General features: G+C 44.2%; 1 protein-coding gene across 1 annotated transcript in view; it reads left to right on the forward strand.

The window, feature by feature from the left end:
• Positions 1–16,179, forward strand: part of CADPS (calcium dependent secretion activator) — a 212,168-nt gene that overhangs the window by 88,434 nt on the left and 107,555 nt on the right. The window contains 3 exon segments of the mRNA XM_030502201.1: positions 9,185–9,296; positions 13,236–13,375; positions 15,390–15,456. Of these exon segments, the coding sequence (XP_030358061.1) occupies positions 9,185–9,296; positions 13,236–13,375; positions 15,390–15,456 (319 nt within the window).

Below are 16,179 nucleotides of genomic sequence, written 5' to 3' on the forward strand. Positions count from 1 at the left end.
GGTACCTTGTGCCCTTTTCTGCTGTGTTTGCATTTAGGAAGTGTTTTACTGCTCTGCTGTACTGAATTTTACAAAGGAAGGTCTAGACTATGTTGGCACAATACCAGTAACCTGTACTTTCAAGCAGAGGGTATCTGTCCGATTTTCCGTGGTCTGTTCTTATAAGACACAAGTTGTCTGCAAAGCCGGCAGTGCATGGCCTTATAAAGTCTAAATCTACTAAATCTACTACTAAAAACCCAAACCATAACTGCAGCTAGTTAAAGGCCTGGTTATAGGCCTTTAACTAGCTGCAGTTATGGTTTGGGGTTTTTTACCAGGGTGATAAGATTTGGTAGAAGTGATTAACCACATCTGAACTAAATAATCATTCTGTGAAATGAGCACTTCTGTGGCTGGTTCAGAGGAGCATCTTTGGCTAAAGGAAACTTTGATTAGCATGTGCATGGCATTACAGTCACCCTATACAAGAAGTGATAACAACCACAGATAGTAAATGCACACAGACCCATTTCATGAATGAAACTCTTAACTCAGACTGTATCCAAAGCAGATATACCGATGAAGCACATGCAGTAGGCAGCCTTTGTAAAAGAAGTTATTCTTTCAGCTCAGACCTCCCAGTAAAAGGTTTCTGGGCTTACATTCCATTTCCTCTTGCTGAGCTTTTCTTCTCTAATTGTAATATCATAGTATTAAGCAAAAGCAGGGGGCATTTGAAAAGCAGTTGTCATTTAAATCACACTAAGTAATCACACTACTTATTTTCCCTGTTCATACCCTGAAGATTGTGATGAATAGCACTGCCATAAATTCACATCCAAACCAGCCATGGGATTTCTGCAGTGAAGCAGAGCCTGGGGTGAAGCAGGCTGGGAGGAATGTGTGGTCCTGGGCACAGGGGCTGGGGCTGGGCTGGGTGCAGGCATGGCAGAGGGACATCTCTGGGGCAGGAATGCCATCTCGTGGCCATAAATAGCTATTATGTGACTAAATCCATCTCTCATCCCTCCTTACAACTTCCCCATAACACTTCCCCTGTGTTTCAGCTATGCTCAGGAAACAGAAATCAAGCTCTGCATTTTCTGTGTAGCCAAAATCATCCGGCTTTGGGTTCTTAAAGCTGTGCTGTCGGCCTCAGCAGCTCCTCTTGGCTGCGGTGCCCTGGCAGCTGAGAGACATGGTGCTGGCACGGGAACGGGGTCTGTGGGGACTGTGTGTGAGCCACAAGCAGAGCAGGAGCAGACCTTCACAAGCTTTGCTTTGCTGCAGGCTCCGTCAGCTTTACCCTCTTCCTTCTGCACCTTGCGCGCTCAGGCGCAGATGTGATGCTCCCTTAGACAGATTTCTCTCTCAGCCGGCAGCCGTAGTGTTGCCGTAGCCAGTTTGAGGATATGGGAGTTGCAGCTCCTGGAGGGAGAGATGGTGCCTTTCGTCAGCTGTCTGGTACTGCTGGCTGCATGATGTTCAGCAAGATGGTGTCTGCGTGCATGATACTTACATTGTGTCTCAGAGCTGCGCGAACAGAAAATGGACAGTCCATGAAATGCTGGAGGTTGGGAGACATCCTTAGCTGATGCTAGGAGGAGCCCAGTCCTCAGGGATGCGCTGTCTCTGCTTGCCTTTTTGATAACACCCTCGTGCTTTCTGCAGTGGTGGGTTTGGGTAAATGAACTCCCTTTTTGTAAGCAAAATAATTACTAATGGTGCTTTTTTATTTTTTAGCAGAGGGAGCATCATATGCTCAACAGGAATTAGGATGTCACAGGAAACAATTCACTCAGAGAGCCCTTGGGTTATCCCATCAGCAGACATCATGCAGAGGCATTACGTAGCTCCAGGGGAAGGCAGGTACCGCCACTGCAGCCAGTGCACGCAGGGATGCTGGCTTGTTGGTCACCTGTATTGGTGAAAGCAGGTTTTACTGTCATTGTAAAGTCTATACAAGAAAATCAAGGAGAAATGGAATCTGTTTGTGCTGTCACTCCCACTTCAGCTCAGCTCCTTCTGAGGGGATGGGACTAAAAGGCTGTTCTGCCAGCAGAAAGGGAGGAGAGGAAACAAATGTGAACAAAAATAGGCTGTATTGTCAATCTGTGTCTGATAGCTTTGGTTATCCAGTTCTGAAGGTGAGTAAACACGTCAAACTTTTACCGTGGGAGGAATCCTAGAGGAAGCTCCACATGTCTTGAGAATCAAGACGTGTTATGGATGCAAACCAATCTCTCAAGGCAGAGTGGAAAGGTACCTACCTTAGGACATGAATTGTATTTCTTAGCCCAGGACATTTTTGCACGAGCAGAAATGTAGAAGGTTCTTTGCATCTGTATATATATGCTTTGGGATTTTCCTGACAGATCTTTTCTGTGCACCTGCAGCAGCACCTCCAGCACCCCTCCTTAGCAATTGGAAAGACGGGTGCTTTTAGGGCAGGCTTCATTTCATCTGCTTGCTGCCTCTAAAGAAGGTTAAGGGAAATCAAGGCCTAACTCCACTGATTATTAATTAGATCTCTCCTTATTACAATAGCAGGAGCCCAATGCGGGTGACATGGACACAGGTTCATGGTAGTACGGTCCCCTAAACTTGTGTTTTTCCACAGCTGTGTTTGGTCTTGTGTCTCAGCACTCTCTCCTGACAGCTAAAGCTCAAATCCCTTTCTCAGAGACACAGTTCCATTTGAGGCCCTCTGCAGCATGTGAAACCCAAACTCAGTCCCACAAAACCCACCAAATGAATTAAATGAGTTACTGTTTTGTCGGTGGCTGGCTGCTGGTGGTGGGAGGAACTGACACCTCCTGTAGTTCATCCACAGCATGATGCACTCGCTGAATGCTGCAGAGCAGGCATTTCCTTCTTTGTTTGGTGTCTTTACTCCACACCTTATTTTGTTTCTAAATCATCTTTTACATTTCAGTAATGATATCTCTTGAGGTGGTGCATCACCCACTGCGTTATGTTTCTTGGAAGAACTCAGCTGATCTCAGCTGAGGTTTGTAGTCCTCAGTAAGTTGCAAACCAGTTTGTCCCTAATCCAGCATCCCCAAATTGGTTGTGGTTTATGGCACCCTGTGGGTCTCCAGCTGTGGGACCCAGGCTGCGAGTTTTCTTATAAAGCCTAAAGCAAAGCCTGAATTCTTCTATTTACTTTGGGTTTTTTCAAGTCTCAGACACAAACAAAACCCTATTATCCATTGCCATTACCCATGGGAGTCGCAAAAAATATGTATTCTCCTGAAGGCTTTGGGCTGCCCTACTTTTTATTACAGCTTTGTGACCCACCTGGTGTAGGTGTGAGCACTGCTCCCAAACAGGAGTGAGCTGCCTGCTTGTGAAGGGCTCAGCACATGGGTAGCATTGTCTCGTGTATGTCTTTCCTAGAATTCACAAATACCTGTTTCTGAGAATGAAATGAGTATTTTCATCCTGGTTGAATTATTGCCATCCCTGCATCAGGTTTTGCTGTTGAGCTGAGTAAGTCTATGTGTGGTCTGTTATAATGAACTGCAGCCTCTGAGTGTGGGCACGAGAAGTTCAGAAAGATCACTGATAACTTGGTCATCAACCCCTATTTCATATCTTTGAATGGCCGGTACATGTAAAACGCTAGAGAACATAACAAAAAGCTTTCCTGCATGCTTCTTCACATACAGTTAACTGTTAAACAAGCTTAAAAACTGTTTATTTTCCTCTTTACTTGTATCTCTAGAAATATGTAAAAAAGACTTTAGCATTACATTAGAGGAAAAGGTGTACTACTCCATCAGCTGCACAAAGGTGGGTTAGCTCAGGGCCTGGTGTGCTGCTTCTCTGACTTTTGTTTTTCTCAGTGCTCGAGCTTTGGGCATACATGATTTATGGCCCAAGATTTAAGGCTGTTTCCTGGAGAGGTCTCTTCTGGTAGGGAAGGAGTGGGCTGAAGAACAAAAACCATCATTTGTGGGACAGGATTGCTGGAAGAGCTAGATCAAGACTGCATACAGCATTTCAGTCTCCCAGCAGTGACGTGGGATTGGACCTTTCGATCCTTAGAGCAGGATCCACCTCCAGCGGGCACCACGGCTGGGCACTGCAGTAAGCTAAGAAACCAAGGCTAGATTAAAAACATCCCACCAGGTGAAGCAGTGACCCAGCAATATGTGTCACCTCTAAAAAGGAGAATAAGACACATAGGCAATGTCTTATCAGGCTGCTGTCTGTGCCACTCTCTTGATGAGCTTCCATTCACTAGCTGTCTGGCTTTGGAGGGACACAGACACACTAGTGTGGGTGCTGGCAGAGAAGAGGTGAGGGATGTGGATGAAGAGCAGTGCATGAAGCACAACCCTTTACTGCCGGCACTAGCACTGCACAAGGGAGGCAGCCAGACCAGTCCTTGTGTTCCCAGCAGATCCCATTCTGGCAACAGAGGACACCAAGGGAGGTGAAGCTGGCCTTGCAGATTTTGTCTCACACACGGTCACATCTACTAAAGGTCTTGTAGATGGACCTCCTTGCCTCTGTAGGCTGCTGCAGGAAGGTGGGTGATGCTGGCCAAGGGGGCTGTGTGCGGGGATGTGACCAGCTGCACATTCTGTGTTCCCAAGGATGTGCTCCTTGCCTGGAAGGGGACAGGAATTGCTGCTGATTCAGTTACATCTGAAAAATAATACTGAGCAGGTGGCTCAATGAACTACTGCAAATCTGACCAACGTGCAGGAGTATTATTAAGCAGTCAACTTGTGGGAACAAGACAAAGGGCAGTTTCTCCCTGGCCATGCCCCAGGATACTGCTTGTACATTGAGTGTGATGCACACCTGCAGTGAACTTACCAAGGGAAGAGCGTAGCTCTCCGTTGATACACATCTTTACTTTTATTTTCTGAATTTTTCATGTTTATTCCATGCAAGCTGGCAAGCAAACCCGTTTCAATCACTATACCTGGAAAGGGAGAAGAGGTGTCCTCTGGCATACTGAAGCCCATGAGAACCAGTCATAGATCATGTTTAAATGTCAACCACACCAAAAGCACATCACTCTCCAGCTGCTCCCACGTTAGCCTTCTGACAGGCCGAGCTGCTTAGCAGGACTGATTCATGGCCCAGCAGTATAACACAGTTGTGCTTGTTCATTATTTATAGAAATCACGGGCATCGATGTTCTGGTTAGATCAAGTTGCAAGAGCAATGATGGAAGAAGGGTTAGTGTTTCAAATCAGGCACGGATGAAGCAAACTTGCTGGAGACCACAGTACAGGAATATAATGCATTCTCCTGGGTATTAACATGTGTCTTCACTGTTGGGAAAGTCATGGGTGCTAAAATTTCCTTTAGGGGAACTTACACACTAGAGGTGAAATAGCTAAGTTGGTATCTTTCAAGGACAAACAAGAAAATCATGGATTAGGCCACAAAAGTGGGATATCATGGAGAAAAGCAGCTGGCATCAGAGGCCCTGCTGCCTGTTTTGATGTGATTGAGTGCCACCAGTACAAGGACCCTTGCAGGGTTGTGCTCAAGCCTTATTCATATCCCTAATATTTTTCTACTCACATACTACAACATAGCAGTGCCATGGCATTTGAATGATTTTGTCTTTTTGGCTACATAGTTATTTATAACTTTATAAAATGGTCTGTCATTTCAGTAGCAGTCAGAGGCAACAGCCAAATATCAGGATGTAACAGGCTGAAGACACTTGTTTCTGCAGCAATCTTATGGCAGGAAACGGTAAGAGCTTGGTAAAGCAGCAGCATGAGGAGCCTAGGTGGTCTTACTTGTGTTGTCTGTAAGTTGGGCAGGGCTGAGTAGCATCAGCCTGAAGGTTTGCCAGGAGATCACCAGGGGCATATCTCATCCTCTGGCTGTTTGCAGCTAGAAGAGTTTAGCCTGCTCATTCTAAGTTTGATTCCTAACTAGAAACCCTGGAGACACAACTAGGTGTTAGTGATATCACTGGAACAGCAGAGATGTCATAAATAGGGTGATAAGTGTAGCGAAGTCCCTATGCACAGCAGCATCTCTTGGTCAGCTCCAGGCTTTGGGATAAACTGGGCAATAACAAATGCTGGGCTGAGGGTTTCATGTGGGATTCAGATAGTGTGGTTCTAACTGAGAAAGTACTGTCAGGATTTTTCTGCTTGTGTACTTTTCTGTTGCGTGTATATATGTAGGTAGATAAATAGACAGATAGATCTATCTCCTTTTGACCAGAAGGACGTTATTTGCCCTTGTTTGCAGATGTATTATTGCTTTGAAGTGTCAGCATGAGCTGTGATATGGGGACAAGATAGCATGGCTGCTTCATGAGAAGATTTACCCAGAACGGGTCCCAAGGCACCTTCCCAGCAAATAAACTCCAGCAGTGATAACCTGCTTAATTATTAAATATGGGAATGAAACCATTACTTTGTTAATCCCTCAGAAGATCCTAATACCTAATGACTGTCCAGAGCTAATTTTCTGAGCAATAATTTAATACACAGCCCAGATAAACCGCATACTTAGATTGAATACAAATGATGTTTCAGTGACATGAATTATGGCCTTATGCTGAGCATCACTATGGCAACTAATGACATCACCGCAGGCTTCAACCTGCACAAAACCCAACTTCTGAGGGTCTCTGTTTGTTGGCTTAGATCTTTTCAGGGCTTTTGGGTGTATGAATATGTAAGCACCAGTGTTGTCAAGGGTTTGCTATGTATGTTTACTGTCATTTGAAACATTTATTCCCTTTGTGGTTAATGTTGTTCTCATGAAGGAAACCTAATGAAAATTACTGTTTGTATTTGGTTAGTAACATTTGTTGATAACATATGGTCTGGGAATGCTTCAGCAAATAAGAGCTTTTTAATAGTAAACAGAGATACGAGTTCTATAAAGCAGATGCTGTCAAAATACACAGCGTAAGGTTGGATATTTTCTTACTTTCGCCTCTTACCCAAAGCAAGATTATCTTCCTACTTTTCTTGCTGGTGACAACACAGGTTTTTTTAAGAGAGAAAACATAACCTGTGACCTAAAGCTACAAATAGAAAACAAGTTGTTTCTTATGCTTGAAACATTTATTAGGTAGCTGATGGCTCACACATGGAAAAGATAGAATATTGAGGATGTGGCTGGACCTGTAGTGCTGTAGATAATTTAAGCTAAACCTCTGCTCCCTGTCTCTGGTGGCAGTTTGATGCATCATCATAAAAGATGAAATATGTGGAACAGTGACACCAGGAGAGAAAACTTGAGAGCAAAGCTGATGAAGAAACAGAGTTTGTTAATCAGTTCTGCACTGAACATGCTTATTTGCTAAGCTCAGCTGGACAAGATTTGCTCAGTGGAGAGCAAAGCATAAACCCGTACCTTTTGTGCACAGGAAGGAGTAAATTATTGTTTCCAATAATCTTCCAAATGCAAAACCAGCTGTTTTGGTGTTTATGTTTAAAGAACATCTAGTCACTGGACCACAGGTCATCTGAGCCTTTTCTCAGTCTTTCCAAGGGAATTGCATTTTTTCAGCAGAGGATCTAGTTTGAGGACAATGTAGAAATAAGTGCCATTAATAGCATGAGGGTGAATAGAAGTTGCTAGTGAGATATGGTGTAATCTCTCATCTGACTTGCAGTATTCTAGATTGCAGTGGGTGTTCCATCACATTACTCGGAGGTGTTGCTCATGGCACACTCTGTTTCTTCTGGTTTATAAGCAGCACCTTGTCTGTGATTATTCTTCAAGCTTGCTTGTACACTTTGCATGAGATTTGAAGTGTGATGAATTTTCAGGGTATCTGGGAACAACACAGAAATCTAGTTCACAATTATATTAAAAAAAACAAAGAGAACAAAAAAAATAAAAAGAGCATTTTTTATATGCTAGCTTCACGCTGGGCCTCTGCATGGTTGGATGTTGAGGAGCATCCTCCTTGCAGTGGTGAACTCTTCCCTAGTCCTCCCTCTGCCCTTCATCTTTGGCTGAGCTGTTCTCTGCTAACAAGGGAAAGTGTGGTTTTAGGAATGCTTTGCTTAGCTCTGTCTGGAAGTTTCCATCTGGCTTAATTTTAGTAAGTTTCTAACTTTCTAAACTGTAGAAACAAAGCTTGAAACACAGCTGTGAAGTCTCAAACATGACTTTTTACCCCTTAACGTAGAAGGTATTTTCTTCTCTGCTGCTTTCAAAACTGTTTAAAGCTTACAAATAGGCATCAGTTCAAGTTCCACTTAGTTTTTGCTCTGTGACCCTCTTCAGTCTGTGCCTGTTTGCCAGAGAGGAGCATTTTCCTGTATCTCAAAAACTTGAACACAGGTGACTAATTTGATGTGTTGCTGTGAGTGACACCATTTGTGGAGGCTCTTCATCAGCCTGTTTGAAAAGCCTTTTAGGATGTTGAACAGACATGATGTTTCATGGGTTTCTTTCCCCTACTATCTCTCTAAATCAAAGCTGGCTTCTGTGTAAGGTCTGGGTATCTTTAAGAGAACCCCATGAGGATGCACGCCAGCAAAGCTCAGGGGAACGTTGCGGATGTTACCATTCATCTTCCATAGAGCTCCTCGCCAAGCCATGGAACCAGCCAGGACTGGAGTACAAATAGTAGACGGTGGTCTCAGGTCTTGGCTCATTGTGTAGTTGGAGAGGTGGCCACTTCCTGGCCACTGCTGTCCCATCCCCAAGGAGCTGGTGTCCTGCTCTGCAGTCCCAGCAAACAGATTACTCCTGGTGTAATGGTTTGAACTTGAGCCTGGGCTGAAGAGCTGGACTGGGACTCGGAAGAGAACCCAGGTTAAACTGGGGTTTCTTCAGAGAAAACAAGCCTAACTACCAGCCTGGAAAGATGAGCTTAATTAGCCAAGAGAAGAGCAGGGGCATGAGTAATTACAGATGTCCTGGGCGCAGATGTCTTCAATCCTCAACTCCTGTTGTGGCTATACAGGCTGTCGCTGCAGGAGACATATTGTTCTTACTAAATAAAAAAGTTCTCTTAAATTTTGCTTCATGCTGCTCCCAAATAATCTCATTTTTCCCCCCAAAGAGCCATCATGGGTTTTCCAAACATCTGTCCCACATTTCCCAAAGAAGATAATTAATACCCTTGTCAATTAGCCAGCCCAGCCACTTCAGCTTGTGCCACACAGGACATTTTCACTTAACCATTGCATGCCCAGGCTGTAGTGCTGCTGGTCTGAGCATCTCTGTGTCCTTATTTTCACAGCTGGGGCACCCAAGGTGACTTCACGACAACACACGCACTTCCTGCAGTCAAGGTGAAGCTGTTCACGGAGAGCACAGGGGTGCTGGCTCTGGAGGACAAAGAGCTTGGGAGGGTAAGGAGATTCTGAGTTTAATAATGTTTCCTTCTGGCCTTGCTTTTCTAGAGAAATCTCTCCTGTACGGAAATATCCTTGGAGCACAACATGCTCTGCTTTTTTGCCAAGCTTCAGGAGTGGGGAAAGAAAGCTCTCCACTGCTGGAAAGGAGTGCATCTCGCATGCTGTCTTTGTTGTGAGCTTTTAATGGCAGCATTTCAGCTGGCTGTGCCTGCACTGAGCAAAGGCAGAGGATCTTGTGTGTGATATTGGCAGTCCGGAAAGCCTTAGAAGTTGCTTACGGAAATGGACATTCCTGAGGCAGAAAAGGGGATTATGCTGAAGCAAAAAAGAAAGGATTGAAGTTTGGCAAGAGAGTGCTAAGCTGCTCTCATATCTGCTGAGCAGCCGGTGCACAGTTTGAGCATTTGAAAGCACTGACTGCAGTACTCGCTGCAAAGGGCTTCAAATCCTGGCTTCCCCTGGGGATTGTGGCTGAACTGGTGGTTTCAGTGGGGCTGCACTGGGGAGTGAAACATGGGGGCTCATTGCCCTCATCAATGGTGTTAATAGCAAAGAGCTCAGATTCCCAGGATACTGGCCACAGAGCCAACCTTCCCACCCCATCTCTGCTCCTCAGCTGTGGTCCATAAGCCAGTGCCCTGGTTGGTGGCCCTCCATCACTGCAGCCCACAGCTCCAGAATAGCTGTGGATGGCACTTTTCTACGGCTTCGGGACACTTCAGTTAATCTCCATGGAATTGTGTGGTTTGTGTTGGCCTCAGGTATAGGTGGCAGCAAACTCCCTGCCGTGCCTTCCTCAGCTCTTCAGGAGCATGAGCATGGTGAAGACCCCATGAAAATCAGTTCAGGGTAAGAGAGGATGTACTGTACACGCTGGTTTGGTACCTCCGGGTCACGGTTCAGCATGGCCTGATCAATCTCCAGGAGCACCCTGGGCTCTGTCTCCTTGCTCTCTGCTCTGTCTCTATGGCTGCGGACAAGAAACTCACTGATCCTGTGGCAAGTCCAAGTAGAGTATTTCCAATTATGGACTAACCTGTTGGGATGTTTCTTGCTAACTCCATGTCTGCTTGTGCCTTGACATAGGAGAGTCTGGCCATACAATGAAGCTTTTCCTAATTAACATGGGTTTGTGTTCATCCTATTCATACAAGTGCCAAATGTTCTTTCAGGTCCTAGTTTGCTGTTGATTTAATTTATATCTTTATGGTGAAGAGTGCTGTATGTGATTTTTGTCTCATATAATTTATGTTAATTTTAACTGTGTTTTCACTTTCATGTAACATCCTTTGTTACTGCACTTAAGAGAGAGAGAAAAGTAAAGCTGCCCCTTCTTTTGTGCTATCAATCTTGTATTCAAAGAGAGTCACCGCCTTTTGGACTTTCCTCATCCACACCTTGATCTTTCCTTTCTCCATGTCCTCCTCCTCTTTTGACAAAGGGGATGGCCCCACTAGGCTGCAGTACCCCAGGTGAAGACCTACAGTTGCTTTACTGCACAGCATCATAATATTTTCAGGATTATTTTCAAAACCTTCTTCTTCAAACAGCTCGGTACTTCTGCCTTTATTCACTGCAGCATGCTGAGCGGAGCTTTTCACCCAGTCAGCCACGATGCCATTCAGGGCTTTTCCCCCTGAGTGGTTACACTCGGTGTAGACCCGCTTGCTTTGTAAGTCTTGTTTCCACTGGCAAGCATGAGCAGTGCTGACTTTGCTGGTCTCGGGAAGCAATTAGCTAGGCATGTTGTTCTGAGAAAGATGTCAGGCCCCAAAGCAACCCCTCTTGCCCTGAAACGCTGATGAGCCAGCCCCACTGATGCGCTTTAATTCCTATCCAGCGGGAAGCCATCCCTTGGCTCTGAGCTTCTGCAGGCTGAAGGACATGGGCCAGCAGCAGCGAGCACGGGGAGCTGGGCAGTGATTTCCCCTGGCCCATGGCCACCAGTGCTTTCAAATGGCCAGACTTCAAAGGGATGCTCAATGTGCCCCAGAGAAGCTGAGAGATGACGCGTGTCTGCTCAGGCTGTATCAGGATTTCTTCTGTAACGAAATAATGAAACTGGGAGCGTGTTAAGCCCCTGATTTAGCTGTTGGAGTGGGCACGGACCTGTCTGCACAGAGAGAGGAGGGAAGCAGGTTGTATACACAAAAACACCCATGCTCAGCTGCCCTTTGAGAAGTGGCTTTGTGGTCTGCCAGGCCTGTACAATGCCCACTTTCTATTGCAAGTGTTAAATTGGCAGCCAGCCGCACTCCTCATTTCACCAGGGAGAGCTGGAAAATGCTCCCAAGCCCTAAACTGCTGGATGGGCAGCTGAAGGCATGGGAATACATCCTGGCCCTATTGAAGCCAGTGGCAAGGCTCCCACGATTTCAGCCGTGCCAAGACTTCATCTACTGAGCTCAAGGAGGAGAAAAGCCATGAATTGCAACAACACTGAGGAAAGCTTATGCGCCTTTTGATGAAAAGGAGTTAGAAATCAAAGTAGAGAGCATCCCAAAAGCCCTGAGCAGTTGCTGCCTTGCTAAGCGATGCAATTCAATGTAAGTCTGTGTGCTTGCATGACCTGCCTTGCATGGGAGTCCTTGGATGTTGCTCAGACTTTGGGGCCATCCGTGTCTCTTAACACCACCCTGTGTGGAGGACTCCTTATCTTCAGGATTTGTTTAAATGTAGTTTTGCCAAAAGTGATGCAGTAGAGACTGGTGTTGCTCAGTTATCTATGTAACTAATGAGAGGCTCAGATTCCTGCCAGAGAAAGCTTTAGTCTAATTCGATAAAAGAAATGATAAATAACGCTGATGAATAAGAGTGAAGTTGCGAATCTACTGACGTTAACCTCAGGCTTTGGAAGAGACAATAGAGTAACTTCTAAAATCATTTATCAGAGGTTAATAGCATCAAGGACATTTTGGTGGAAAACAGCCCTTGGTTGTTGACTCAGCAGTGAAGTTGAAGAGCAGAGGAATATGTGATTATGGTCTGGGCTGGAGTTTGGCAGGAGCATGGCCTAAGTGTGATCAAGGGATGAGTGATGGCAGCATATCAAATAATGAGGGGGAATGCTGCCATTTGTGAAATAATTTGCTAGCAGAAAGGTGAATGGGTTTAAAGGAGATTTATCTCACTGTAGGACAGTGGAGCCTTGAATGAATTTGTGCCAGGCAAAGTCACCTCTGAGAGAGAAAGCATCAGAAGAGGAATAGGCATAGGATAGAGAGGGTTAAGCCACTCCGAAGGACACATATGGGAACACCAGGAGAAGATGGTAGATGTGGTGTAGTTCTTGGAGAATAGAATCACAGAATGATTTGGGTTGGATGGGACTCCAGACACACCAGCCTACCTGAAATGTAACCTACTGTATCCAGTCTTAACAGTAAACAAAATATGAAGCCAGCATCCCCACAGCCTGATAATAGCAATGGATGAACCATTTTAGGTTGAGCTTTTTAAGCCCACGAAACAGCACCCCTCACATGGGAAGTGTCAGGAAGGCTGGAGGTTGATGAAGTTGTATGGGTCTGAAAATGGGAGATTGCAGTGGGCAACCTCTGCAAAAAAATTGTTGCTGGTTTGCTAATCACACTAGTCCACCATCACTTCTAGACTGATTTACCTGGACAGTTACAAGTTCGTTTATCACAATCTTTCCTTAAATGATGGGAACCGATAATGCAGTTCTGGTCTGCACAGCCCCATGAACAATAGCACAGTAGATATAGGAGCCAAAGAATATATGAACTATTCTCAAAATAGTAAGTTGTACCTTAAAAAAAGCAGTAAAAAGCCATCCGCAGAGATGTGAATAGAAATTTCCAGGCTGACTTTTAGGGCAAAAGCAGCTCATCTGATGTGTTTTTGTTCGCCATTAAAACCCATTTGGTGAATAATTGTTCCCTTTAACATTGTTGGTTTTAATGCTTGCAGGTTGTTCTCCACCCTACTCCCAATAGCCCAAAGCAATCAGAATGGCACAAAATGACTGTTTCCAAAAACTGCCCGGATCAAGACCTGAAGATCAAGCTTGCCGTGCGAATGGATAAGCCTCAAAACATGAAGCACTCTGGGTAAACTCTTTTCTCAATCTGAACTCAATTTGTTATGAATGTGCATTAGAAAATGTCTCCTTTTTTGAAGAGTCTGGAAGAGAAACTCTTCTTCTCAAGGTCACAGGAGGTCAAAAGTAAGATAAATATACAAATGGCATTAGTTCAGTCATTTATAATGCACTTTCCATGTTCTTAGCATAGTCTTTTTAGTGCATATCAGCCAAACGATATCCCTCAGGAAATTGCTAGGTTATTTTGTCCTTCCTGTAAGGAAATAATAGGTGAGCTGTCTGCCTCTCTTAGTGAGAATGGTATAGTTTCCTAAGTTATTCTGTATTTCCCTGTATTGGCTTCTCAGAACTAAAAGCACAGCGCACCTTCCACTTGAAATACACTCTAGTGTGACCGTCATTATTTCCACAGAGACACACAGCACAATTAAATAGCAGTTGCTTGGAGTCATAATCTGGAAGGTTAAAAGAGAAACCTCACCCTTCCGGATGGGACTGTCAGAGGATGTGGGGGCAGGGGAATCCCTGACATCCACCCCTGGCTTCCACCTTTGTACCATGCAGTTACAAATTAGATCATCCTTGGCAAGACCAAGCTAACGCCGTTGGCAAGGCTTTCCTCTGTTTGCTCTTCAGGGCAGAGGATGTGATAAAACATAGAAACTGTCCAGGAAAGTCACTCTTTTGAGTAACTCTTTCCCTATTATGTTCTCAGTGCTATAAAAGTGGCTTGGTTTCATTTCTATTTTCGTAATGTTTTGATAGATTCAATCCATTATTAGATGGTTTGGATCACTCATCTTTTTTTAACTCCTTCTCCTCTTGTCTTCTCTACTAATGAGATCAGAACCAATAGTCACATATGAACTTTAGTTTTTCCACCATGACCACAGATACCAAAAGCAAGAAAGGACAGTTCACCCGTCGTATTTGTTTCCTTAACTACAGCTGATAGCAACAGGGCTGAGCAGTCCAAGCTTTCTTCAGGCTTTCTTCAACTGACATTTGTTTTGCAAGATGCTGCTTAAAACGATGTGGTTTATAATACTAGCTTTATCTCAGAACTGAGATTGTCTTTCTGCTGATGTTAGTGACACAAATAGGACAATTAACCCTGTTCCTGAACTAGCCAAGGACTCAATGCCCACATGAGCATGACTGGGAGTTTTGTGGCTTAAACATTTACCAGGAATGTGCTGGATCTCTTCTGGCATAAGGAACCATGAGCATAACAAAAAAGGAATTGTTTTTTTCTTTATTGAGCGAGAACTGAAGTAATTATAATGATGCATAAAACATTAACTGTGAATAATGTCCTTGTTTTTACTATTAATCTGATGATGCTGCTATTTTTGCCAGTGTTTGCGTTACAATGTCACAGTGGCCGCTTCATCACAGAGATTAAATGCTAATTTAGACACTAATATTAAAAGTTAATTCTTCCTTTCTAGAAAACAGCAAATTCACTCCTCCTTAGAAATGATCCAGTTTGCTTGAATACCTGTAACCAAGCAATTTCTAGGAATTCACCTTAAGCTGTTCAGCAAAGGGTCCTGATTTAGTCAATCCAGTGGATACTGGTTTTGATGTTGTAAAGTATCCTTCTGTTTGACAGCTCCCCTCAGCCATATGGTTTTGTGAAGGCTTAAAACAACGTTTGGCGTTTCTCTGCCTTAATTCTTCCATTGCAAATGTGTTCTTCACCAATCCGACCATGTCATAGCTATTCACTGGCATTCAAGTGCTTCTAAATTCTAAGCACATTGTGAAAGACAAAGAGGAAGTGAGAATTAATACTGTGTAACATTAAGACTCTGGGAGCTTTTTATGTCACTCTTTTTGTAAGTTATTTGTTCAGGCTAGAAATAAACACTTTCATGAATGTTGCTGAGCTTAAGAGTCCTGTAATTACTCCTGCTTGTGTATTAACTCAGTTTCTAGGTGCTCTAGAAAACACTGAAAAGCAAGAGAAGAGCATTATTGTCACTTGGGTACTGAATTTGCCTGTTCTTTTCTTCTAGGTATTTATGGGCCATTGGTAAAAATGTTTGGAAGAGATGGAAGAAACGATTCTTTGTCCTGGTCCAGGTAACAGATTTAACTAGAAGTGCTCTTAAACCACAACATGAAATATTTAAGTCTTTCCTTTGGGTGATTTCGATGCTGTGTGATTGATGCTGAACTGTGGTTCTGTGTAGGGTGTCTGTTAAGTCATGGGGTTTTTTTCTAAATGTATACATCTTCTCAAAGATATCCCAGTTGAGATCTCTAGCCATGAGTTTCCTGAGGCACATGAATGCTTGGCGAAATGGAGAACCAATTATAGTGAGGAATTCGTGAAATGAGGAGGAAGCTCGGTCTGTCTGGGCTGGAGGTACTTGGGTGCAAATGCTCCCTTTTTTGCCTCCAGGTAAAACCTGAAGTCCACTGAAGTCTACAGAAGTTTCATCACTGGCTACATCAGTCAGTATATGGTTCTTGACATTTATCTTGCCTTCACATTCATTACTGCCTCTCATTGTCTGCATCTCTCTTTGATCATTTTGCAATGCCTTTCTTCCTTTTTCCCTATTTCTTCTTTTCACTTTTTGCTCTCCCAGTTTCAATAGACCTGTATATAGACCATGGTTAAGAATTTCAGGGAAACAGGCAGAAGATCTCCTTGTGTCCTAAAGCAATCTGGTCAGTACTTGATGTGTTAAATCTTAATGTGTTCACCTTCCCAAGGGCAGCTGAAACCACCACATTGGCCACAGAAGTGTGCGGCCCCAGTTTGAGCAGCTCCATCTTCACACCAACCTGATAAAGCCA

The sequence above is a fragment of the Strigops habroptila genome, chromosome 11 (genome assembly GCF_004027225.2).
Source record: "Strigops habroptila isolate Jane chromosome 11, bStrHab1.2.pri, whole genome shotgun sequence".
NCBI classification, from domain to species: Eukaryota; Metazoa; Chordata; class Aves; order Psittaciformes; family Psittacidae; genus Strigops; species Strigops habroptila.